General features: G+C 44.5%; 2 protein-coding genes across 2 annotated transcripts in view; one reads left to right on the forward strand and one right to left on the reverse strand.

Annotated features, from left to right (window-relative positions):
• LOC119656705 (phospholipid-transporting ATPase ABCA1) overlaps positions 1-16,011 on the forward strand; it is a 159,659-nt gene extending 143,648 nt beyond the window's left edge. The window contains exons 20-23 of the mRNA XM_038063215.1: positions 6,758-6,865; positions 14,800-15,195; positions 15,257-15,349; positions 15,601-16,011. Of these exons, the coding sequence (XP_037919143.1) occupies positions 6,758-6,865; positions 14,800-15,195; positions 15,257-15,349; positions 15,601-15,804 (801 nt within the window). The 3' untranslated portion in view covers positions 15,805-16,011. The remainder of the gene's footprint in view (positions 1-6,757; positions 6,866-14,799; positions 15,196-15,256; positions 15,350-15,600) is intronic.
• LOC119656706 lies at positions 6,871-8,414 on the reverse strand. Its single transcript, XM_038063216.1, has 4 exons — positions 7,636-8,414; positions 7,434-7,581; positions 7,170-7,313; positions 6,871-7,110 (listed from the first exon to the last, which is right to left on the reverse strand). Exons 1-4 carry the CDS (start codon positions 8,235-8,237, stop codon positions 6,958-6,960), a joined length of 1,047 nt encoding a protein of 348 aa, XP_037919144.1. The 5' UTR covers positions 8,238-8,414; the 3' UTR covers positions 6,871-6,957.
• Positions 16,012-26,599: the final 10,588 nt, after the last annotated feature.

The raw sequence follows: 26,599 nt of genomic DNA on the forward strand, positions 1-26,599 counted from the left end.
CAAATGGAGCGCCTTCGGGTACGCGAAAGGAGGTTCTTCCGCCTCTCCCTTTCCCAGTCCAATATCCACTCCAACCAAGCTGTCTACGACGAGGTAAAGTGCTCCCGCATAGACCAGATCCTCCTTACCTCACTAACCAAATTCCTCATCAAATGTCAAGCCCATGAAAACAACCTCATCCAGTTTTACTCCCACATACGAAACCATAACACTAACCCCACATACCGCCACCATCCCCTCCCTTCAGACCTCCTAACCCTTTCCTCCCAAAACAGCAGTTATCGCGGCGGGAAGATGATCATATTCAACCGCCCATACGATCGACATCGCCCTGGCCTCGTCTACTCCACCGCCCAATAACACCACCTTCCCCTATATGTATCCTTCCTCCATCCATTCATGCAACACAATTATCCAACGAACAAACAACAACATAAGAGGGGTTTTTCCTGACTTTCCCCTCTATAACATTAGCCATAGGATAAATTAATACCACCGTAAATTAAGTCTAGTATTAAGCAAAATGTTAATTTCTAGGTAAAGTTAAGCTGTTAGAGATAAGTCTAGTATTAATTTTAGTCATAAACTACCTGTAACAAAATCAAACAAAATAAATTGAATGTGTTAAGAAAAAAAATAGCTCCTCGTCGGTGGCGCTGGTCGAGTTTGTCGGCTGTAGCTGCGGCGTTGGCGGTGCTGGGGACGTCCGTTTGTTGCTGTTGTTGATTGTTGTGGCACTGATGTTGTTGTTGTTGATACTGCTGTGGTGGCTGTTGCTGCTGCTGTTGAATTTGTGGTGGTTGTTGTTGTGCAGGAGGGCGTTTTTCTTTCTTGCTTGTGCTCCGACTCGGGATGTGGATGGATTTCTATTACTTGACAATGGGAAATTATCTATGGCGCGAGTATAGTCCAGAGTATATTCAGCATCCGAATAATTGCATTCTTCTTCAGTTGGCTCATAGTCTCCATTTATGATCTCAAAACGTTTCTTGAAAATATCACGATGTCTTTCTTCCAAGCTGCGTTCCAATTCATAGACCTTACGATGAAATTCGGCATCAAGATGTGTTGTTATCAGTTGTAACTTTTGAAGGGCACGAACTTTTTTTTTAAAATCGGGGTCACCAATTAAGTATTTATTCAGTTTTATTAAAGCTATTGCATTATTGTCACTAAATTGTCTTTTATATACAAAAATATTTAATTTAATTCAAAAGAAAAATATTTGAAAAGCGAATCGTTTGAATTGACATAATCATAGAACTTATCTTTTTTACATTATTTACAATTATTCTTTAATTTAAGATGAAATACAAAACCAAAACGACCATTCCGGTTGATGGTTGAGAACCGAACTCCTTCTTGCTTCTCAAACGTTAGAGGCAGAAAAAGACGTCTCCCTTCATTTGTTTCTTTTCTGCCCCTAACTCATGGCACACTCGCCGGTCCTCCACTCCCGTGTCGTGATCCGCAAAGTGGATAGATCCGCGCCATCTATTCGTTGGCACTCGCAACATTCGAAATAAATTTCGAATGCCGCGAATCCTGCCGCGCCACAACCTCATGCATTACCACGTTCGCAACACCCTTGGGCCTTTCAGTCACTATTCCTGGCAGCAGTACACTTCACGTTGCAGTAACCAACAAAACAAAGCTAATAAGAAAGTCACCTGAGTAGATCCTACAGCTGCTTTTCGCCAAGCGCCAAGCATGAAGAGGACAGTAAATCATATCGCTGGAACAGCAGTTAGTGGTAACTACCAAAAAGCTAAACAGGGCTCTTAAACAGGAATCAGCTCTGAAACAAGAAACATATCTGAGCCCTTTGTTCTTTTTAGCAGCGTTAGTTTATCCACCTATGTGATTCTCCCATTATAGTCGAGAATAACTCCTGCACTGTGCTGACAATGATGTGACACGCCCCCTTACGACTCGGGACCATCAAATACGAGCAGGAATCCTGAAAGTAGCGATATAGTGCGTAGTTAATGTCCCAATCCTAAAATTGGAACAGATATGGCCAAAGCTTTTCTTAGAAGGATTAAGCAGTGCTTTAAAGAAGTTGTCATACCTTCAGATTCAAGCCAGAAACATGTCTACCAGTTTATATTGAATGAAGTTCCTTTCCTCCAGGTCTCCATTTCCGGCTGACAAGGAAGATACACATCGAATGCAAAAAATCACAATTGATTCTCAAAGAGATAGATTTCCAATGGGTCTTTCGTCAAAGGTCTAAACTGCGTCTAGAGTGGGAACTTTTACCTTGTTAATCGGAAGGATATTGGATAAATTAGAGGTGTCACCTAGATAGATGAGGATTAAGGGCTAGTTCCCACCCTATGAAGTATTGTCCAAATATGAATTCAGACGGGTTTACCCGCTTACAATATCCTTCGAGAAGGTACAGACTTTGAGGTCATTGGCATATTGGAGGACCTCGTAGTTAGCAGTTGGTTACGGTTGCGGAAAGAGCGAATACTTGTGGGACTCCAGCAGGACTGATAAAGTGAAAGAAGAGCTGTTGCTGAACTTCTACTTGGGGTTACTATCCATCTACGTAGTTAGAGATTAGCTTGCAGCGATGCGTGCGGAAGTTTATAGACCTATCCATACTAATGCGCTGACTCGGAGTTTTTCTTACGATAGGGTGAGACGCTACTATGAGTGCTTTGTGGTCAGCTGCGAGCAAGACATATTTTCAGGATTAAAAGGGCGTGTTCAACCGAACGACCTGCTCGGTTTGCGAACTGGAAATTTGGGATAGTATTGTGCCTATCACACTGCACATCGATAACTAACTTGATGATCCATCCGAAGATTTTGGCCGATGTTGGGAGGATACAGATAGGCCTGTAACTACCAGGAAGAAGTTTTTTTTTTGGGGTAGGGGTGATTTGAGCACCATTCCCGCTCACATTTTTGGCTTGACAAAGTTATTTGGTAAGATAGAGCCCGTATGCCTACTTGGTAGGACTGGGTGCTGGAAGAGATGATATTGGTTGGTGGTGATTTAAAGGATGAGATTGGTTGGTTATATGCAATGAGGTGTTGATTTAAGGGAAGTAATTGATGCATTGACTTCGGCATCGAAGTTTGGTCAGACATATGTAGGGTGCAATGATACGCTTTGAGAAATGGATTTGCATTGAAGTTGGATGGTTTTCATGGAGAGGAACTGATTTGGGACAGGGTGTCATTGCGACTGGCTGCTTTGCAAAATCGTAAGGAGACTTTTCATAGTTCCCTGTATGTTATGTGTTTGGACTGAATTCTATATTGAACAGGTGGTTAGGAGGCGATTGGAATACAGAGTGACGATCCTATCATGTGGAAGTATCGAGGTTGACCTCGTTTTTCAGGAAAAAATACTGTGGAGACTATCTATTTCTATATAATTTACACGGTAAGGTTTTTTTTGTAATGTATATCTTGAAGGATTTTGTCCTGGAGGGCTATGAGGTAATTTACAATGCGAGTTGGCACAAGTCCGTCGCATACTTCCTGAATTGCTTTAGTGGCAAGTCGTACTATCAATGATATTATTTGAGGCTCGGCTACTTTTGGGATGTTTGATTTGGGATAGCTTGGACCTAAGGGATTACGGCGCCGTTCCAGAAGTCGGGTGAAGTTAAAGGCACATCATGGGAAATAGCATCGTGGCTACTGATGCCACGTAGGGAAACATTTTAAAGTCCAAGTTTATGCTGATGTTGTTAAACAGGAAGTTCTCAAGATAGGGGAGGCAGTTAAGTAGGGAGTTAAGGGGAGCAATTAAGTAGGGAGCGTCGGGCTAAAGTGGGAGATATATTGAGCGGCATGACTTAACGTCAGCCGGCGGTCTAAGTGACGACCATTGTTGAATATAGGAGTCCTAGGGGGAAGTATGTCTGGCGTCTAAGTCGCCCTCCTAGGCTAGGGATTAAAATTAGTCAGCTGAACAGAGTAGAGAGGGTCAAAGAGCTGAAGAACTAAGAACTTGTTGAAGACTATACTGCAGGGTCTCCGGCAAGTGTGTGGTTAATTGATTAGGATGGTGTCTTTCGGTACGGAAGAAGCTAAATTTGCCAAATGTGGGCCTATGATGGCACCATGCGCAGATCCGTCAAAAGTGACTAGCCGTAGCCTCATTCTACGGCGTTCTTCATCTATCATCGTTGCAATGAAGGGTTTTGCGGAAAGCACGTTGGATATGCCTTGGGTCTTGAGGTCAAGATATTGAGGTCAAAATATTGAGAATTTCGTCAGTACCCCATGGTACATAAAAAAGTAGATGATCCTGGAGTACCTGAATATTCCAATTTCAAATGTTCGGTATGAAATTACTAATTTAAACGAAATATGTAACTGTAAAATGAGGTTGAAAAATCATCCGACTATACTAGCTTACTTGCTTGCTTATCTTATCTAGTGTCCGGATAGCCGAGTGGTTAGAGCACAAGGCTGTCGAATGGAAGGTCGCGGTTCAAATCTCACTAGTGGTAGTTGCATTCATATTGTGATTTGACGTCGGATCTAATAGTTCTCTCAGCTATTCCTCTTCATTTTTTATTGTCATAGCCATGAATCCATTTTCGATTCCACAAAAAGGTTCTGGCCCGTGTAAAGGTGTCCCTGCTCGATGGTTTGCTAGTTCGTCCGCTGCCTCATTGCCTTCTAACCCAACATGGCCTGGAATCCAGAGTATCCAGACTTTATTGAACGAGCCGAAAGTATTCAGTCTCTAGAGTTTACCAGTTTAGAGTCCACCTGCTTGGACATAAGTGCCTCGATCGCCGCTTGGCTGTCAATGAGATTATCAATGTTTTGCCCCCTTTTGTTCTTTTGGAGATTAAAGGAGGCACATCTGTCTGTTGCGTGTAGTTTTGCCTGGAATATGCTAGTGTGTTTACGCATTGGCTCCAGGTACATTTTCCTGAACCAATGACCCCGGCACCCGCTCGCTCTGCTGTGGGGGACACGTCAGTGTACCAAGTAATCAGTTACTAGTTTAAGCCATATGTCACAGCCATGCTCTCCCAGTTTGCCTTGTTATTCCAACGTCTTTCAAACTTCTTATCGAAGTGAAACCTCGTTGTCATGTATCTCTTGGAATCAATAACTCGGGATACGGCCTAGAAAGAATATCAATCTTCCTTCGATTTAGGCAGCTTCCGACCTCATTCATACTCCCGGTCATCCTGAAGATTGTGCTTCTTGCCTGCATATGCACATGGAGAGGGGTTAATCCCAGAAGGACCTCCAGGGATGCCGTTGGCCAAGCCAGCCTTTGGGGTTTGTGTAACTCCCTGGCTTGTGTGCTGAATTCGGTGCTTTCTGCCCAGATTACCGCCCCATAGGTAATCATTGGCCTTACTATTGCAGTGTATATCCAAAGTAGTATCTTCGAGGTGCAACCTCTTTTTCCCTGAAGTCATTAGAGCCCTCGTAATTTTCTGACAAGTGTTTTCGACATGCGTCTTTCAGTGTAATTTTTGGTCTCTAGTGTTCTAGTTCTTCATGTAAAAAAGATGCAATAATATAGAGAAATGTAACAAAAAAATACTTCTACAAAACAGAAAGATGTTTGCCGGCGTGCCGCCATTTTGTTCCGCTTAACCCCAGTCCTAAAAATGCCACTCTTGGAGCAAACGACAATTTTTGAGAGCTACAGTACTGTCGTCGAGGAATATCCTGACATTCCACAATCCATTGACAAAAGCAGGCGGTGGTAGTCGAAAAATCAATCTACCTCCGAGGCATAGTAGTCGTTTCCGAACCATGAAAAGTTTCGAGATTTACAAGATCCATAGCTTACAATAATTGTGCGAGAAACGACGGATGAGGCAAGGTCGGAATCGTATGATTGTCGGAGGTCTCGAAGGGTCAAAGGCACCAGTTTGGAGTGAATGATTTCTCAAAATGTTCTGTATGTGGTAGCACAGCAAAGAATCCACAACTTTAATTTTTCACTGCTCGTGGTTTGCGAATCAAATATAAAACCTCAACTGAGAACTGAGAACTGGCTTGCAGGTACTTTCGAAATTGGAAATATACAAAACGAACTTCTGAAAGAGACAAGAAGAAGAAAAGCTAAAACAGCTAGAACCACGAACTCCTAAAGGCAAACTCACCTTGCGAATTAATATGTAAATGATGGTGAAGAGACCGGTAGGAGTGATTTCTGCTGGGTGCATATTAGTAAATGCATTTCTGGTGTTTGTTTCCTGCTAAAGAGAAATGCTGTCCATGCACATGCTGGTATTATGTTTTTGGACAGAGACCGGTTCGATGGAAGGTAGCTCTATACAGAATATAGAAAAATTCTGCCTGAGTACGGTCCCGGAGTTGCTTTCATTGTTGTCCCTACTGATGATAAATTCTGGGTTCATTGTCTGGCCCAAAAAGTATCGGAATATTGGGCCGTTGAGTGAGGATGGCCCGGCAAGTCCGTTGACCAGGGGACCTGGTTCATGTCTGTGTTTGGAGCAGCATAATTTTTGTAATTTTTCAGTTTTAAAAATTTCAAATTGAAGTAGATGAAGTGGTTTCGGTCTAAAACTTGCTTTTCCCAAGCATTTTAAGGACTTCTTTTGGGCTTATGAGTAATTGGCCCAGTGAGGCATCAACTTCCCGGCTTCACAATAATATTTTTAGCCCAGAGGGTGAAATACATAGAGTACCCCTGACTGAGTTACTTTAAAATATGATTAATCCCTAATTTTTCCAAATTATCCTTCTATTTTATCTAATCACAGAATTTTTGTTTGTTTTCTTCCAGAATAACATAGCATACTGTCCACAAACTAGTGCGCTCGATCCTCTATTAACAGTGAAAGAAGTGATTCAATTTTATGGAGCTTTGAGGCGAATTAAAGACATCCCACGGGTAAATATATTAAAATGTTCTTTATATAATTATATATATATAGAAAACAAACTAACACAAAAAAACATCCCTTAACAAATTAGCCCCTTCCATTAATCATCAAACTCATGAATAAAAATTTCAATTTCTATCGACGCTTGCTCATTCATCGACAAGATGTTTATCTCACCACGATTTAGCATTAAATAGTTGATATCGTCGGCCATAAAAACAGATGGATTTTGAGGATATTTCAGATTCCTGACCTGCAAAAAAGAAGAGTTATGATTGAGTTCAAATAGCGTGCGTCAGGGAGGGTTAGAACCTCAACAATCGTGGATCTGGAAGAAGTCATGTCATGATCGAAAGCTGTTATCGTGCAATGGATCGTTTTGGTGGTTTCGACGGTAGCTAGCCATAGTATGATGATGTCCTTCGACTTGTCTTCAGGGTCAAAAAGTTGCTCACCCTGTTATTGGGTAGATTATAGAAAACAAGAGGTCATTGAATGAGTTGATAAGCGATTTCCCTGTAACACTTACAAAACCGGACCAAAGAGCTTTTAAAGTAAGAAAGGTGCTGTACTTACCAATTCCTTATCAGCCAGGATAAAATTCAGTGAAGTTTTACATCCCATAATCAATATTGGCAAGTGATGAAAAAAGTGTGAATATTTCTCTGGAAGAAACGAGTTGGCCCTACATATTCCAGCTTGGGCAGGTCTATTGCCTTCATTTCTATAAAACCACTCTACTTAGCAATTTATATGTTGTTATAACCAGAGTGCTTACGAGTCCTTTCCACCATAGGCAAGTATTCCCAAACAGATATTTTCATTATAATTAAAGATACTTTCATCGAAAATCAGCACCGATCTCCGATTCCCATCAATATCCTGAAAATCGACCGGAAAACATTGTTTATGGTCCCTGAGAAAATGCGACAGGACCGATGTTATTCCGATAGTTTGACTGCACGCTGTCACAGGACAATTGATGGGACTTCGCGATATATTTATCAAAGAATCAACCGAGTTTGCATTCTTCCGTGCGACCTCATCCAAAAACCTCCTTTCCGCTTCATATTCGAATTCTTCGTTTTCGTTCGACTTCATTTTGAATTTGACCAAGTTCTGGGTGCTGAAATTTCTCAGACACTCATCAAGCTTGCTGGGCTCAATCGTCAGATTCGTGAATTTCGAATTTTGAATTATACATTTTTCCTTGGCAGCCTGAAGCTCCTCTTCGTGTGCCTTCATCCTTTTAAATTTACAGTAGCTTTCCATGTGATCGTACATGGTCGGTTGATTGAACTTTTTTCGTGGTGGACCTGTCCCTTCGGAAAATTCTTGCATTGCATCACAATTTTTACAAGATTTCATTTTATTTGACATAATATAGGTAATAACGAAATTTACTGGGGGTTTTCTATCTTTATATCTTTTTCCAACTAATAACGGATTTTTTATGGAAGTCCGAAACAGCCAATTGGTGAACTGAAAAGGGGGCTAAACAAAATTGATTGGTGGGGAATGTCAAGGGACTGTGATGTATTCGTGAGGTTTATTGGGGGTTTGAAAGGTAACTTGTTCAATAGAAATTATCTGGGGTGAACAAAGTATTGTGCCAAGATATACGTCAGATTTTTCCTTCCTTGGCGAAACTCTATCTTTAGAGCGCACGCTTCTCGACAATGGTAGCGAAGGGCCTCAAAATGATTTCTTCAATTTCTAAAATATAAATTTAGGACCTAAGCGAAGAAAGTTGGTGGGACTCTAGAGATTACTCCTCCCACTCTTGCGGCAACGTACTTTTTTACTCCGGAAAGCCGATTGGTAGCAGATGCGAATTCGATGTCGGATTGCTTCGATGGCTACCTCAAGGCGCTTCTCTTGACCGGGGTGCCGGTTTTTGACAAAATTCTGACTGCAAGATTTCGGTCCAGTTTAGGGACCATTGCAATTGCACAGTGCTAAACACCAACAGAGCCATCGGATATAGAAGAGAAAGCTGACTTCTATGAGGCTTCCACACTGTGAACGTAATGGGTGGTCTGAATGCCAATTTGGGCTTTGACAAGACCTTCCTTGGACATGTGATGGGAAAGCACGGTTTTGTCGACCGCAACGATAACGGTGGGGGGTTCGTGGATTTTTTAAACTTACATTGCCTCGTCATGGTGGTACATTGTTCGAGGACAGAGCCTACTATTAAGTTTGTAGGATTCCAACTAACTGACAGCCTACGGCCAACCCTATTAATCCCCTTGCGAGTAATAGATTTAGGAATTATTTATCTTGCTGATCGGACAGCAGACGCATTGAGTGATCCACTTGAGAATATCGATGAGCATTGGGGCCGTCATCAGAAATGCCCTTCCCACGAGTGCTACACAAGCCGTCGATCACGTTCCGAAAAGGCGTCATTGGACGATGGACAGAAGGGGTTGAAGGCTCTATTGAATGCTGCGAGTGATGGCGAGCGTGATGCATTCGAACTCCAATATCGTGCGAAATCCAGAGAAGTTAGGGTGAAGTGGAATGCACGCCATGTTGGCAAACGGAACATGGCACAAAACGCAATGATTTTCGAAGTGTATACCGCATCACGAAGCAACTTGAACCTGTGAAGGATCTTAACCGTGGACCACATTAACACCCTGCCTACCCTGGAACAGTAGAAAAAACTGAAATATTCTACGGAGGAGGAGCAATACGAAGAAAATAAAAGCAATTATCAGAGCGACATATGATGACGCCAGATGTCCCGTGCAGTCCCGAGGCAAAACTTCAGTTTAATTTAAGGTCGCAAGTGGAGTTCGCCAGGATTGCACCTTGTCACCGATAGCATTACTTCTTTTTATCGGTGACGTTCTTCATTCTGCTTTGTCCAGAGACCGTGGAGGAGTTCAATGGACGATAACATCTTTACCTTTCTTCAAACACCTCAACTACAATGATTGCATTTGTTTGCTTTCTCACCGGGTCATGGACCTTGGTGAAATAGCTTTGAGTTTGGAGAAAATAGCGAGGGTTGAGTGATATCTACCCAATAATTCAGTTTCATCGGTAATGGTTGCACAAGGGGAACTTGGGAATCTCCTGGCTCGGTCCGGTAATCGAATTACCTGCGAGTAGCGCGTGTATGAACAGAATTTAAAAAAAAAATTAACGAATTTTCCTTTAACATTGTGACTTCAGTGTTCAGTGAACGTCAGTTCTCGCCGTTCATCAGGACAGCCGTCGCATTTTCGTGCAGTTTTTCTTCTTCTCCACCGGAGAATTTATACGAAAATCAATCTTTCAGTAACCCTGGTCCCGAATCTATGCCAATATTGACTCAGTATTTGACTCGTTCATCCTTCCAACTACTGTCTGAGGTGAAGGTGTTGTGCAGACTTTCTGAACAAGGAGTGGTTTCCGTTACGTCTATTGGAACACTCGAGAGGTTTGCTGATACCGGGGAAAGCAACGGACTCTAGACGGTAATGAGACTTTTCATTGTTGGAGGAAGACTGGATGAATTCGCCAGCTTGCTGCGGGAGTGATTCGCAAGAGTCAAGGAGTCGCGAGGCTATAAACGAGTAAAAAGAGAAGGGGTGAAAAACTGCCCGCGAACATGGCGTGAGGTGAGCCAGCGGTGAAAGGCTCCAGCTGATTTTTGGACAAGACGTAAAAGTACGGATGAAGAAGATTCTTCGGAAGACAAAGAAAAAGTAGCAACCGGTCCGACGAAAGCGGAATAATAGTGACGTGTGAGGGTTGCAGTTTCGATTATGGAAAAGGATCGGTTCGCTGCTGCCGATCTTTCGTCGTCGCGGGACACGGGGCCTGAAGCGGACATTTAGTAGGTAAAAGCCCCGTCTCTGGCGGACGAGCTGACGGAGACAGCGACCTGCTACTGGAAGTGAAATTCAGATGAGCTTTTCACACTGGGTTTTCTTGTGGAGTCGCTCGGCATCTTCCTACTATATGACCATATCTAATCGAACCGCCAAATACCTCCAGTTGTCCAAATTTAAAACTTCCAATCAGCCCGGTATTTTTTTTGTGTGAGAGATCGTAGTGCTCAAAGGACCCCGTGCATACAAGTACGTGTCGACCGAGCGCGATGGAACTTCAGTATTTGCAGGCGGACCTTCACCGTCAATTTTGCCAACTTTTTAGGTTTTTGGGATAGCTCTTCCCCGTAGGTCATCCTCGGCCACTCAGGACGGTCGTTTGATCATCGCAATCCCATTACTTCATTACAATCTTGTGACTAAGGAAGTAGGGTGAACTTCGTTAATTACGAGAATAACATATGTAGTCCTGGCGCAGACGGATTTCTCTTCTTGACGAAATGCTCGTGCTTACGTAAAATTTGTCGGTCTTAATTCAATGATTTTACTGTTTTGGCATTATCAACACCGCAACAACCGGTGTTCAGTCTAAGTCTGCTTTAGCAAGGAATTTCGAATGTCCCCACTTTTTGTCGAGTTCGATTAATCCGGCATTCCTAGTAGATGCCTAGTTTCCTGGTCTACGCCATTGCTCCATATAAAGCATGGTAAACCAGGTCCCGGTAATGGTATTGTCCCTTTGAATTTTCCGAGCTTGATAGCGGTCTCGTCGCACCCCACTGAGTCGATTTTTATACATATTCAACAACCACAACGCTATCATGCACAGATTTCTTTGTTGCATTGACTACCATTTCGTCCGCCCTTTTACAGAGCACTAGCAATTCTTTGCAGAATCTCTCCGAGGGTGTAATTAAAATAGACTCTGTTGGCTGCAAACCATCGTGCGTGGATTTTGGGGTTCTAATTGCTGGATCTGGTTAGATAGATTTGAAGGAAATAGAAACGGCGTTCAGGTCAGGGTCGCGAGTTATTTTTTCTAAATCTAAGTCAAGAAGAATACATGAGAGACCATCCCCATGTTTTACACCGTTACTGATGGTGAACAGTCTTCAGATTGAGTTGAGGGTAAGCCTTACTAGTTTTGTCGGGATACCGAATATCTCCTTATGCATATAATAGAACCTTGTTACCAATCTGTGGACCTTGATTCACTGTCCCAAATCTTGAACATAAGTTAATGAACCATCCATTCGGCTTCTAATGACTTATGGTTCTTAAGCGAATAAATTGGTTGCTTTCTTGTTTACTTTTAGTTGACGAAACTCCTAACTCTTCCGTATTCTGGATTGTTCAGCAGTTTAATATGTCAATATGCGCGGTCGCGAATCAGATATCCTCCATTGCCTCGGCAGGGTGAGCATCTTAATTTAGGCAGATTCATTTTCCTGGTTGATAAAACTTCCGTGCCTGGAGCGGTTTCCCCCTACACCCCTCCAGTCCCCAGCGAAACCACCATGCTTGCACAGACTTCTTCCTTCTATTTTTGAAGTCGTTTCTTCGCTCGGCGAAATTCACGATAAATCTCTGCACGTGCGCGTGTTTCATCAGATGCTGCATTGTCTAGTATGCAGTTGTCAGGGATGCGACTGCAGTCAAATACCTTTGTGGTCGTACCAATGATAATGTTCTTCTGGTGGTTATGAAGATCAATTGAGGATCCATCTTCAACGCATCTGATGACCACTATTATTGCAATATTACACCTGGAGCTGGCCTTGAGGATTCGCTCCATTATTTGTAGATAGTACAATTGCCTAGTTTTTCAGCCTCCTCTGTAGGGTTTCAATGTTTACAAGATTGGTGCTTCGAAAAGTGCCTTGCAAGTGCAGAGTGCATAACTGTTCGCTATATATTTTCAAAGCCGATAACAACAGGTTTGACTTTTTAGTTGACTAGGAAATCTACTTCACCGCATGGAGCATGGAGCGCATGGAGTACTGAGTAGCAACTATTATGTATACATGGTAGTCTCGCCTGTCTTTAGAAGGGCTGTCCCTGTCCTTCACATTTTTTGTAGCATGGACGCTCGTTGCGTGAGTAAATGCGCAAATCGTTAATGTTATTTTGTCCAGTCCAATCGGAGATTTCTTTCGCGTCTCACGCCATGTGATTTCCCCAGGAAGGGCCATCAACTTGCAATCTGGAGGTCCAGTTGGCAATGCTTTTCCTAATTTTAGACGTGGGGGACTCGTTTTTCCTTTTCTCTGTCTATAGTTTTCCGTTCATGAAAAATTCCCGCCGATTACTACATGAAAGTGCATATAGGACTGTTATCAGAACTGCTAGGATCATAGAATGTGTGCTCCTTCGTGGATACCGGTCCACCCGTCCGCTCTGCGACCTAATCCACCATTTTCTAATCCGACAATTTAAGACCCGGCTAGTAAAACTGCCATTCTGTTCAACTGATGAAAGTTGAAGAATGAGTTATGCACACTTACTGAGTTTGCTTTGGGTACCAGCAATGAGTTTTGTTGAGGCCAACATTTCAACCGCCCTTTTGGTCCTTTCTATCGACTTCGATGCTCAGAACAATCCTGACAAGTTAGTTTTCATCAGCTTGGATTAAACGCCCCATATCGATCGCGGAAGGAACATTTTTGCCTTCATTACCGCGAGGTACCGTTCATTGCTTTTTATAGTCGAACAACATTCACAACCACAGGAAGTGAGAGGGTGGAAGGCACGGTGGTAAATTTTGGATTAGAGACATTCGCTGAAATTTCTATCAAAAAGAAGAGGTCGTTTTTGTCCTCTCGAGTGACCTGGATATATGGAATTTATGGTAAGTAGTTCTTCTGTGGGAAAATTGATCCATTTCTTGAAATACGTACAGTTGCGGGAGTCCAACACTCTGTGCGTAAATGCTTTCATCTACCCTACCCCCTCAAAAAGAAGGGGTGGTATACCTACCTAGTTTCTCACGAACATGGAGGATATCGCCAGTACCTCTACTGGTTTGCACTGGATACCTCACCCGATTCTATAAATTGCAATGGAGTTCCAGAGGACCTAGAGCATATTTTTTCCCGCTGTGCAGAATTTGTGGAAGAAAGGAGTCTAAAGGAGACTTCACGAGAGATGTTGGTACCAGAATATCCTTGCATGTCAGGAGAACTGGGATGCGATCAACTCTGTGATTGCATTTATCCACAAAAAATGCCGTGTAGAGACGAAAGATGGCAAAGCTAAAGTGAGCTGATTCCGCGTCGTGATTAATATCTTATGGTGATTCCACGGAGCATGGAGGAGTGGATTTAGTGGGTGAAATTCTAATCTAGGTTCATCTATTTGTCCCTTTACACATGTACGCAGAGCGGTAGTTAGTTGGTTAAAGGTTCCGTTGCGGTTCTCCGCCTCGGGCTGATTTCAGTTAACCCGTTGTGGAGTTCCGTCCCCACGTACTCGAGGAGGGCGATCAGACCCGAATCTGCAAGGAACTCATCTGAAGTGGCTCTGCCACGAAGCCTCACCGGAGGTTATCTGGTACCATGGGAACCGGGATGGCCCTCTGAGAGCATATGCTCCAGGAGAAATCCTGGAGGATGTGCTCTCGGCCCGGTTATTTGCGGTTGGCCCCCTAGCGGGAGTTTCATGGTGGTTGTGGTTATGCCTACATCGCGGGCAGAGCTCCTCGGAGCTCAAGCGTGGAGTTGTGCTGTACAACTCGGGTGCCGTACCCCTTAGTTGCGGCAGAGGTGTTAGATAGGCCTCGCATCCACTGGCATGAATGCTGAGCCTGCACTCAGTATAAACCAGGACCGCTGTGCTTGCATGTTGGGGCTCTGATTGTAGTCCCAAAAGAGGTCCCCGAAGAGGACCGTGGGATTAAGCCTTCACGGCAGGTACTCACGTTAAACCCCCAGGACTTTCGTGTCCCTTTACACAGTTAGGTTATTGCGGTTGGCATTTGGTTGCGTTCCATTTTTTTTAATTTAAGTTTTATTTGTTTAATTTTATCAAAAGGAGGTATATTAAATGTTGTTTAGTTTGTGGTATCCTGACTCTATGTCAAGAAGGGACTATTTATGTTTTTTACTTTTCCCTTCTAGCTTATAACGAGCACCTTGAAATCATTCAATTTGGAGGACTACAAAGACGTTTTAGTTAAAAACTTAAGCGGTGGTAACCGCAGGAAATTAAATGTAGCCGTGTCTTGCTTTGGTGATACCAGCATCATTCTAATGGATGAGCCCACAAGTGATATGGATCCTGTCACCCGATCACTAGTATATCGTGCAATATGCGAACTGATAGCAGAGCGAAGATCTGTAGTATTAACCTCGCATACGATATCGGAAATCGATCGTGTCTGCAGCCGTATTGCGGTGCTCAAAGACGGAAAGCTGATAACGACCGGGACACCTGACTACCTCAAAGAGCAATTTGGTGGCTACTATAACGTCACTATCTTCTACGATAAGATCCAAGCATTATCAATGGAAAGAGTAAGCCTTGCTCAATTGCAAGCGTAAATACGCGATAACCTGTGTTTACTTTTTTTTCCAGGAAATCAAGCAGGAATTCACTCAATGCCACGACATCCAAGTTCACCCGCATTCATTGAAGTTCGTTGTGAAAGTGAAATTGAAACAGAATGACGTAAGTAGATCGCATGTGCAATCTGAAGTGCATACGCAATTTAGATACACAAGGGTAGGTGTGTTGTTTGATGTCCTTCGTAAATATCAGAGTCATTTTTCAAGGTTGAAGCTTGCAACGCTTTTACGTTGCAGCTGGCAGACTCTCGGAAAACCTCAATGCTATTTTGAAAAATAATCGATTATCATAAATTATATCCTATCGAGTCGAAATCATAATTAATTTACGATACATTGTTTTCTTTGTTCCAGAATCAAAACAATGAGATCGTGGAGGATGATGGATGCTTATCGCTGAGCGAGCTGGTCCGAAAACTGGCAGCATTCAGTGAGGAACGATCGGTTCAGTACACAATCAACAAATGCAAATTGGATAAAGTCTTTGAAAATATTCTGGATTCAAATGATGGCGGTTACGTTCATAAAGGATACGTCCAGACTGAAACGGTCGCATAATTGTGATAGCAGTTTTTAAGGTGCTGATCTTAGGTTATTTTGAATTAGAAATGTTGGGGGTAAAAAGATGTTTTATTTGTTTAGAATTTTAATTTTTTGTTTGTAATGTTGTTTGTAGTAAAGATGAATTTGAAATTCATCTTAGATTTAATGAATCACTTTGTGGTATGCAGATGAATTTGAGTATTAAAGAAATTTTAAGAGATATCAGATGTTTTTCATTGGTAAACCAACTGGCATTACTTACGGTTTTTTTGCCCATAAGGAACATTTTCCTAGTACTAAATCGAAGCCAAGCGACGACGGCTTTAGGGTTTCTTACCAGGGCAGAGGCAAATCGTCAGACGTTGCCTCACCTCTGGTCTGGGAGCAGCGTGACCGTAGCGGCTCGCAGATGTTGAATGCTCCTTTATATAATTCGTAGAATACGACGTGCCTACGAATTATATTGAGCGCGAATCCGCCTTATTGACCAGAGCTTGGCCAGAGCTGAAATATTCGTTTTGAGAATGATGGGGTCCTAAGTCCGCATCAACTTAATACTGGACCGGTCCAAATGGGGAGCAACTTACTCCCTCTTTCCTGGTCCACGGACCCCTAAAGGAGCATTCAACATCTGCGAGCCGCTACGGTCACGCTGCTCCCAGGGCAGAGGTGAGGCAGCGTCTGACGATTTGCCTCTGCACTGGTAAGAAACCGTAAAGCCGTCGTCGCTTGACTTTTTTTAAAAGTTTGGGTGCAAGCCCTAAGCGAGGGGTCCGTGGACCAAGAAGCGGAAGAACGACACATCTGCTGTGGCCAACGCTTTATTGTGCTCTGCACCAGGGTTAACATGCGTCTCGCGGGGATTACGACCGGTATGCCGGGAGATGATCAAATCAGCGAGAAAGATCTCAATGAAGCTGGTCCCTCCCATAGGAATACGGACACGAAGGCAGGAAGGAAGAGAACGTACGCGCAAGCTGCTGCCTCTGTTCTGACTGCTGCCAAGGGAATTTCCTCCAAGGATGGCAAAATGTCAGAGCGACAATTTACCATCCTCCGGGAATGCCTGTGGAAAAAATTCTGGAGCCTGCAATGAAGCCATAATTTATCAACCAAGGTTTTCGCGATGGGCTTCTCCATTTGAAGTACACTGACGAGGCTGCTGTAAAGTGGCTCCAGCAGGCAATCCCGGCTTTGAGTTCCGGCGGTCGGCCCAAGTTCACTATTGCGAACACTGAGCTACGCAGGATAGGACATGTTAGAATCTGGGCACTGGTTCCTCGAAGAAAGGCAGAGGATATCATCCGCATGCTGGGGGAACAGAACCCGGGCATGGACTTTGGACACTTGAGGGTAAAGTTCATGAATGCCAGGAAGAAGGAATCTACAAACGTTGAGTGTTTCAACTTGGTATTCGAACTGGACTAAAAGAGTCTGAATGTGCTCAGGCGAAGTCACCACATGGTGCTCCACTTTTTTCTAGATAGACTGAAATTCAGTCATATTAAGAAATTGTAGGGCATCATCTCCATTTTGAGAGCAAAGAACAATGATGGTCTTCGATTCATACAATATAGAGCAAATTCCAGTATTTTCGGTGCGCTCTCCTACAATGGAGCTGCGCGTGGAGGATAGTGCATACAGCGGTGGAACCCCCGTAAGGGGGCTCGGACTGGTAAAGGGGCTACAGAGTGAATTCTACCTGCTAGTAACTTTTCCTACACCTTCCAAGGAAGCCAGAGACGTGAATGGAACTGACTTGATGCCAGTTCGAGTGATTGAATCTATGCAAACTGGACACCGCAAACTAATCAAGGTACTAAGTGGAAAACAGACGAATGCTCTGCGGGATGAGATCAGATTTTTCATGGATGAGGACAGCCCGTAGCATTCAGAAAGGAAAGCAGCTCTCCAACCATGTAGCTAGAAATCTCTCTCAGGCCCCAAAGAATGGTTTACCCAGTGTCCGTAGCCTGATTTTAGTTAGAGCTGGGTAATCACAGCTTCGGCAATGCGAATTACAGGGTATGCCGAACCTGACGGCATGGTTCTGAATGGGCCAGTGTCCCGTGCACATCGACGTAATCTTGAATGGATTAGCACAGGAACTCTCGTGATCGGTCTATGTTAAAAGGGGGCCAAATCCTTCTTGACCTGGCACAGCTGATAAGCCTTTGCCATCTAAGGCCCGCGGCTAGTAAATAGTGCGAGAAAACTCCGCCCTTGGCAACCGCCAGTGAAACACCGATTGTATCCACCGAGGGACTGCCAAGAACAGAGCCCCGCCTGGCCAATCCCTCAGTCCGCTCATTCTCCTCTTTATTCCTATGCCCGGTAACACACAGGCGTGCCGCCAAGACTGTTCAGCGCGTCTTTGCACTGCCCCACCAACCTGGAGGATGTCTTCGCTGAATACAAGGCTTTGATGGCCACTGGGCTGTCGATCAGAAAGGCTATGTTAGGCTTGGGGCTCGAATCATGCTCCAGCTATCGACAGGCTTCCAATATCGCCAATACTTTCGCCAGTACACTGACGAAACCTGAGAGGCCATACGAGACGGATACTGTATGTATTCGAGAAAACCTCCGCACGGACTACACAGGCCATCTTTGATCCATCGGTAAAGAATACTGTGTCATAGCCTTGCAACACATCACCAGTTTTCCACTTTCCTGGGTGGAAAGTTTACAGCAAATTTTCTTGTAAAGTTCACTTGCATTTGGCATAGTCCTTCTGGAATGCTCAGATTTCCCCAGGTACTTCGTCTAGGATGTTACTGTGGCCGTAGGACTTCGCTGCCCAACATCCGGACTCACGTTGTCTGACGGCACTGCACGCTACAACGTATTTAATGTGGAGGTTTAGTGGGAAGAGGCGCAGGAGTATATTGATAACATCTGCCGGGCAGGACTGCAGAGCCGCCGTAGCACCTGCACATGTAGCTTTTTGAATCCTATTAAGCTTCGTCCTATTGTATTTTTTCTCACAGCCTGCTACCATACAATAGAGCCGTACGTTAGGATTGGACGCATCACAGATGCGTACATCCAGAAAACCATCCTCGGTCGGAGACCCCATTTCTTTGCAAAGGTGCTCTTGCAGGCATAGAAGGCTATACAGGCCTTCTTAACCCTCAGTTCTATGTTCAATCTGCAATTTAATTTTGAATCCTGGATTACACCCAGATACTTTATATTGGAGGAAAAAACCAAACTTTGTTCATTCAGCGTGATAGGTGGAATTCAGGTATGTGAATGAATGTGAATAGTATCAGTTACGGTTTGTTTGGGTTTATGCCTAGTCCGCATCTTGCGGTCACAGGCACACCTTTCGCAACGCTCCTTCCATAATGTTGCTCATAATGGACGGAAATATCCCTGACACCAATATCATCACATCCTCGGCATACTCCACCACCTTCTCCTCGCTGCTGTCCGATATTCGTAAAATTTCGTCCTTTACTATTAACCAGAGCACCGGAGAGGTGGCGCCACCCTGGGGCGTGCCTCTGTTCACAACTCTGGTCAAGTGGTGACCTCCTAGATCCGTCTGTCCTGGTAGTAATGTAGTAGCATGGATATAATCCAATGCGTAAGATACCCCTCAAATCTAATACTGGTTGAGGCTTCCTTGATGGCGTTGGTACTAATGTTGTTGAAAGCTCCCTCTATATCTAAGAAGGCAGCTAGGGTATACTTCCTCAGAATGCGCGCTTACTCCAACTTGAGCGAGAATTTCTGAAATATAAACTGGACATTCTGGGCCTAAACGAAATAAGTTGGTGGGACTTTGGCGGGTACTCCTCTCCCTCGTGCCACACTAATGGTAATGTACTTTTGTAATCCGGAAGTCAAATGTTAGCAAACGCGAATCCCGCGTGAGGTTGCTTCTGACGGGTACCGTAAGTTACGCTCTCTTGACCTGGTTGTCGGCTTCTGACAGACTTCTTACTGCAGGATTTCGGCCCAGGTTACGGAGCATCCCAATTGTACAATGCTATGTACTAACGGAGACTTCCGATGTAGTGGAGAAGGATGATTTCTACGAGGAACTAAACGCGGTTCAGGGGAAGCTTGGTAAAGGTGATATTATGAAGGTGATGTGTGATCTGAATGCTAAGGTGAGATCTGACAACACCTTGCTCGGGCATTTGATTGTGAAGCACGGTTTTTGGCATAGTAACGGTAATGGCGGGGGGTTCGTGGATTTTTGCAACTTTCACCGCTTCGTCATTGGGACACATTGTTTGAGGACAGAGTCGGGCATAAGGTTAATTAGGTTTCAACTGACCGAAACCGTACGAGTAATCAGATTGACCACTTCGCGATCAGCAGTATATTTAGGAACTGTCTCTTGGGTGTGCCTAACAAGAGAGGTGCTGACATCGGCTTCGAAAGGGATCAACATCTGCTGATCACATACGTTCGCTTGCTTGTTGCGACTGCCACTTCTCGCAGGGTTGGAGAGCTGAGATCCCGCAAGTTCAACGTCGCGCGTTTGTATGATCCATCTGCCGCTGAGAATATTGATGAGCATTGGGCCGCCTTCAAAAATGCCCTCGTTTCAGGTGCTACGCAGGCAATCGGCCACATCCCAAAGCGGCGCCATAGGATCTGGCTGACTGTGGAATAATGGAAGCGGATCAATGAACGTAAGGGGTTGAAGGCTCTACTGACGGCTGCGAGTGATGGCGTGACGTGCTCTAACTCCAATACCGAGCGAAGTCGTTAACCGTATTAAATCCGGTAACGTTTCTCTTCTTGGGGATGAAGTAGTTAAACATCGTTACATGCCGGTACTATTCCTCCAAGCAAAAAAGAAATCATTTAGGCCAACAATGCACTCAAACGGAGTAAAGCCGCTGAGCTTGACGGTCCCCCCGCAGAGTGATTTATCGTTGCAATTGCAGTTATTGTAGATCTGTTGCTTCCAGTCATATGGAAATCTTGGGAATTCGAGTCGCTTCCCGGGTAGTGGAAAAAGGGGATGATCGCTAAGATTCCAAAAAAGCACCCGTTTTCAGTATGATAATTGGAGAAGTATCTGTGTGCTCTCTGCTCTTCGCAAAGATAATAGCTAAAACAATCCTGGAGCGTATCAAAAAACATCTCAAAAGTTTGATCAACACAGAGTAGGCTGATCTCCGATTGGCATCCTCCTGCATTAACTACTACATCAGCACCCTACGGATCATTTTAGTACAGTGAACGGAATGTAGATCTTCGATTCACTTGCTCTCCATCGATTTCGAGTAAGCTTTCAATAATGTGAACATGAAATGTATCTGGAGTGCTCTATGTAGGAGGGGCATACGGAAGAAACTAATAGCTATTATCAGAGCGACATATGATGACGCAAAGTGTCACGTGCTGCACCGAGGTAAAATCTCAGAGGATTTTGAGGTCAAAAGGGGAGTCCGACAGGGTTGCATCCTGTCACCGATACTATTTCCTCTTGCTATCGGTGACGTTTTTCATGCTGAACTCAATCGATGATGACATCTTTCCTCAAACACGTCGACTACGCTGATAACATCTATTTGCTCTCTCCCTCATTAAGGAGGGGCAACAATTGCATTGCGGGGTACCACATGTAGTGGAATCTACTCTCCCAAGATGGGCGACGAGTGAGTCGCCCCAAGGGCACTTGGCGCACAACAGTAGAGGAAGAGTGCGAGCGTCTCGGAAAATCATGGGGGAAGCTGAAAAGCAGTTTAGGTAACCGCGAGCGATAGCGCGTAAGTGTGGTTTACGCGCTATACTCCACCAAGGGGTGAAGGGGGGGATAGCCTAATAGTAATTCCCACACGTTTACGATAAATCAGCTGTTCAACCAAACGATGCGATGGTCCTTTGTAAAAACAGATTCCACCATCATATAAAACAAGTATAACTTGTGATGTTTTTTTATTCAACTTTGTTTCATTGTTATTCATATAGTGCACGTACCTTTATACCATAATAAGAAATTTAAATCAAAATTAAAATTTAATCTCCGCAAAATGACAGATTGAATTTTTACGCTTCAACTACTATCACATTATATTTTCCGGTCAACTTCCAGAGACTGGTGTTGACGGAGCTGAAATTGGAATCTATTAAAAAGGAAATTTATCTTTGAGGAAACCTACGTGCAGGAGGAGGCTGTCGATTACGGCAAGTACAGCAAGTTCCACCATTACGAGATCCACTAGACGTAGACTGCATAGTTTGGTCCAAATCGCGCATCAAATGCTGTATTTGCCTCATGGCACTCCTGTCAATCCCTTCTATCTCTTGGATGTCCTGTAGGATTTCCATAAGGCCTAGCTGGAGACTATTCAGCTGCTGTGATCTTATTGAAAGTTGTTTTGAAAGGGCTCTGAAATGAAAAGATGGAATTTTGTATCTTCATTCGAATCTGATTGATAATACTAAAGGCAAATCAGATTACTTCAAAATTTTTTTATTAAAGTAAATATAGTTCGGCCAGAAACAAACAAATCGGAAAAAACATGGACTGACAGCCGTACAAAAATTTGAATCGAAAATGGTAAGGTTCGTGCAGTAGCCTTTAAAAATAAGGGCGTATTTAATATACATTGCACTACGTTTTGGTCAATATTTCTGAGGAGTTCTACATATGAGATTGATTGCACGATTTGAGATTTATTTGTGAGAAGCTCGTATCCCTGGGACGGGGTCAAGCAGTGCATTGCAGAAAGACTTACGCGGAATATAGCTCCCTGGGGTCAACCTCTCTCTCTTTTAAAGTGAGCTGTCTCTGCTCTAGGGCGATGTGCGGCTCTCCAGGGGTCAAGCCTCTCGTCTACCAAGACCGTTAGTGAGTGGTGATAGTCACACCCCCTGCACGAGGTGACCCTACTATCAACAAAATGCTACGGATCTAGACTGGGGAGTCAAAAAACAACCCCGCAATTCAGGTTGTCATGCAAACCGTGCCCATTGAATAGTTTGCAGTCGGGGATAATTGACTGTATTCGAATGGAGCCTCACTGATACCGACTTTACCGTGATACGGGGGGCTATGGAACAGCGGACTTCCTAACCCCCATACTCGTGGGAATCAGTAAGTAATGTAACGAAAATAAAGAAAACTATCACTAAACAAGCGGGACCCCGTACCACACACAAACTAGTTAACCAGGTGAAGGAACATCTCCGAAATACTGAGCGCCAGGTAATTACACCCAAGAAGGAGAAGTTGTGACGTCAAGCAGTAGAGCCAACAACATTGGTATATTGCGAGGACAACAGCCAACAAACACCACTGCTCAAAAAGCAATAACAAGCACATCTGAGATCAATATATCAGACGTCAGGAAGGCAAAAGGTCTCAGTGGAACAGGTGCTCAATAGTACCTATGTTATCTGAAGGTAGACCTGAAACCAAAATAGGCCCTTAAAAAGGCTCAGGACAGACCTAAACCATCTTTATCGGAGCCAAGAAAGCGGGGAGTAGCGGAGATTAGCCTGAATGAGGGGAATGCTCCCAAAAATCCAAACCTGAACCCAAGACGGGAGAAACCCCGGGCAGGTCAGGGATGAAGGCAGGGATCAGGAAGCCATACTGTCAAAAATATTTCCCTAGCAAATACTCACTTGAGAGGAGCAGGAAACTATCGAAACCTTGTCGTCAGGCAAATGTGAAAGGGATGCACTGTGAAGCTTGTGTTCACCGGGATACGCTTTCAACCAGGTCATATACTGGTGGATTGCGCCACGGAAGACACTCACAGGGTGGTTTAGTGCCATAGTTCCTGAATTGTCAGCAGGGAAGGAACAGAACTATTAACATGTGCTGGAGACGATATACCAGGAGCGGACATGGTGACAGTGTTTCTCCCGAAAGCCGCAATAATAGAGACAGAAGATCTCATGGACCTCCTAATCAGTCATAATTAGGATCTCCATAGACAATTATGGAGAGTCGTCATTGACGCACATGTAGCCAAGCTGTCCGGCTAAGACAGTTATGTCATCAAGGAATGTACCCTGGTGGGATAGGAACCTACTCTGAATGAGAACAGAGGTACGAAAACTCTTCAACCGGACAAAACAAACCGGGAACTGGCCGGTACAAAAACCCACTGACTGCGTATAGCGAGGCGATCAAGGAAGCAAAAGCAGGGAAGCAGGGAATTCTATAAAGGGATCGGACAAATCCTTTGCAAGGCTGATGCCAAAGACGGGGCAATAACTTTTCTTCGTTTGAAGGAAGATGGGATATTTACCGAGAATGATGAGGACAAAGTATACTTCCTTCTCAGAACTAATTTCTCGGGGTCCTACCCTACGGCGGCAGGTGACAGCAATCTGCCTGATATCCCAGCAACGAATAAAAAGGGAAGAAAGGAGAACTGGAAACTAGCAAAAGAGGTACGCTTGGAAGTTAGGGTATGGTGGGCAGTGGGAACTTTTAAATCATTGAAATTACCCAGAACTAATCCAGAGAGGCCTTGAAATCGTCTTAGAGTCTCGTCTGAGGATGATAAGGGCCCGTATAGTCCTGGCATGTACACCAAGGGCATGGAGGCCGACAAAAGCGGTCTTTCCGAAAGCGAGCAAAAAGTATCCTTTTCACGATAAATCTTTCAGACCAATTTGTCTAACATTGTTCATACTCAAAACGGCGAAGAAGGTCATGAAGGTTATGAACTGAAACTACTCTGTATCAGCTAGCGGATGTATTACGAGATGCTGTTACTAGTGCCTGCGTATCAATTCAGCCAAAAACCACCATAGTATCATTCACTTACAAGGACTCTGATGACTTGTAGGTCCACTGCAGCCCGAAGATACCACTCTCGATGTACACTGCAATAGCAAGGCCAATGATTACCTATGGGACGGTAATCTGGGCAGAAAGAATTGAGCTCATCACACAAGCTAGAAAGTTAGGAGATTAGCCCCACTACATCTACATCCACATACAGATGCAGGCAAGGAGGGCAATCTTCAGGATGGCTGCGAGTATCAGTGAGTGAGGTGCTGCCTAAATTGAAGGGAGATTTATATTTTTTCTAGACGATACCCCGGATTATTGGTACCAAGGGATAACATGACAACGACATTTCACTTCGATAAGAAGTTTGAAACACGTCGAAGTAACAAACTAAACTAGGAGGGCGTGGCTGTGATATTGGACTTAAGTCAGCAACTTATTACTTGGTACACTGACGAATTCTTCACAGTAGAGGGACCGAGTACCGAGGTTATTGGGCCAAGGAAAATGTACCAATGAGTAAGTACACTAGCATATTCCAAGCGGAAATATACGTCACGTGCCCCTTTTAATCTCCAAATGAATTACCGGGGCAGAACATTGCTATTCAGACTGACAGTCAAGCAGCGATCAAGGCACTTAGGTTAAATCAGGTGAACTCTAAACTGATATGGCAATGCGTTGAGAGACTGAATACCCGCGGCTCTTTCAATAAGGTCAGGATACTGTGAGTTCTAGGCCATGTTGGGTTGGAAAGCAGTGAAGTAGCGGACAAACTAGCCAAGGAGGGAGCAGGGACATCTTTACATGGATCAGAACCCTTCTGTGAGATTCATAGCTATGATATTAAAATGGTTGAGGGAACTATACTGGACAGGTCTACCAGGAATTGAGCAGTCCAGGATGCTTATTGGGGGATACGAACCCAACCTCACCAAGAAGAACCTCCGAATCATGGTGGAAATTCTCACTGGTCACTGCGGGCTAAACTCTCACCTCGGGAAACTAGGGATATCTATGGACCCTGCCTGCAGGTTCTGTGCGAAGTGTCATAAAACCTCTATACACGTTCTGGCACAGTGTCCTGCACTTGTGTAAAATAGGTGGAGGTATCTCTTTTTTTTTTTTTTTGTGCGTACACGGAGGTGGAAAATCTTAGAAAGACACGTCTGCCGCAACTCCGCCGCCCGAACGGCGGAACAACAGCGGGCGCGTGTGGGATTCACACCCACTAAAAACCACCGACGGTCTCTCCAGCCCCAGCCCCGCGGGACCACCATTGAGGTATTACTTCGCGGGGTAGGTTGCTCTTAGGCACTCATCCTTCTCCTATTTGCAGCTTTCCTCCTTCTTTGTTCCTTCAGCAACTCCTCCTGCATTTGGATGATTGCGGAGCTAACCGCAAGCCACTTCTCCTCGGACTCCAGCATCTCAGTAACCAACCTCTTCGGGGTCCCGCTCCTGCCCAGCACCTGGTTTAAGCTCCTTCTCTCCATCGCAAATCGTGGGCAGTGAAACATCACATGCTCTGGATCCTCCGGTATGCCATCGCATCTGGGACAGTTCCGAAAATCATCCAACCCAAAGCGGTGCAGATACTGCCTGTAGCAACCACCGTGTCCCGTGAGGAACTGGGTAATGTGGTAGTTGGTCTCCCCGTGTTTTCGCTTAAGCCACACCCTAATGTTGGGAATGAGCCTGTGCGTCCACCGACCTTTCGCAGACTCGTCCCATCTGTGTTGCCAGAGATCAAGCGACTCTGACCTTGCCGCACTTCTACGCTGTGCATGCCCCTCCGTACGTCTTGCATTGTACAGGACACTCATTTCTTTGGCCAGAATGTCAACCAGGATCATGCCTGCCACCACCAATACTGCCTCATCTGATGTGGTTCTAAAAGCACTGCAAACCCTCAAAGCCATCCGCCGGTAAACCGAGTTCAACTGCTTCCGTCTCTGAGAGTTTGCAAGCGCCTCTGCCCACACAGGCGACGAGTAGAGCAGAATGGAGCGCACCACTCCCGCTAGCACCAACCTCCGGCAATGTTTCGGCCCACCAATATTTGGCAACATTTTTGCAAGTGTC

This window comes from Hermetia illucens, chromosome 5 (assembly GCF_905115235.1).
Source record: "Hermetia illucens chromosome 5, iHerIll2.2.curated.20191125, whole genome shotgun sequence".
Taxonomy (NCBI): Eukaryota; Metazoa; Arthropoda; class Insecta; order Diptera; family Stratiomyidae; genus Hermetia; species Hermetia illucens.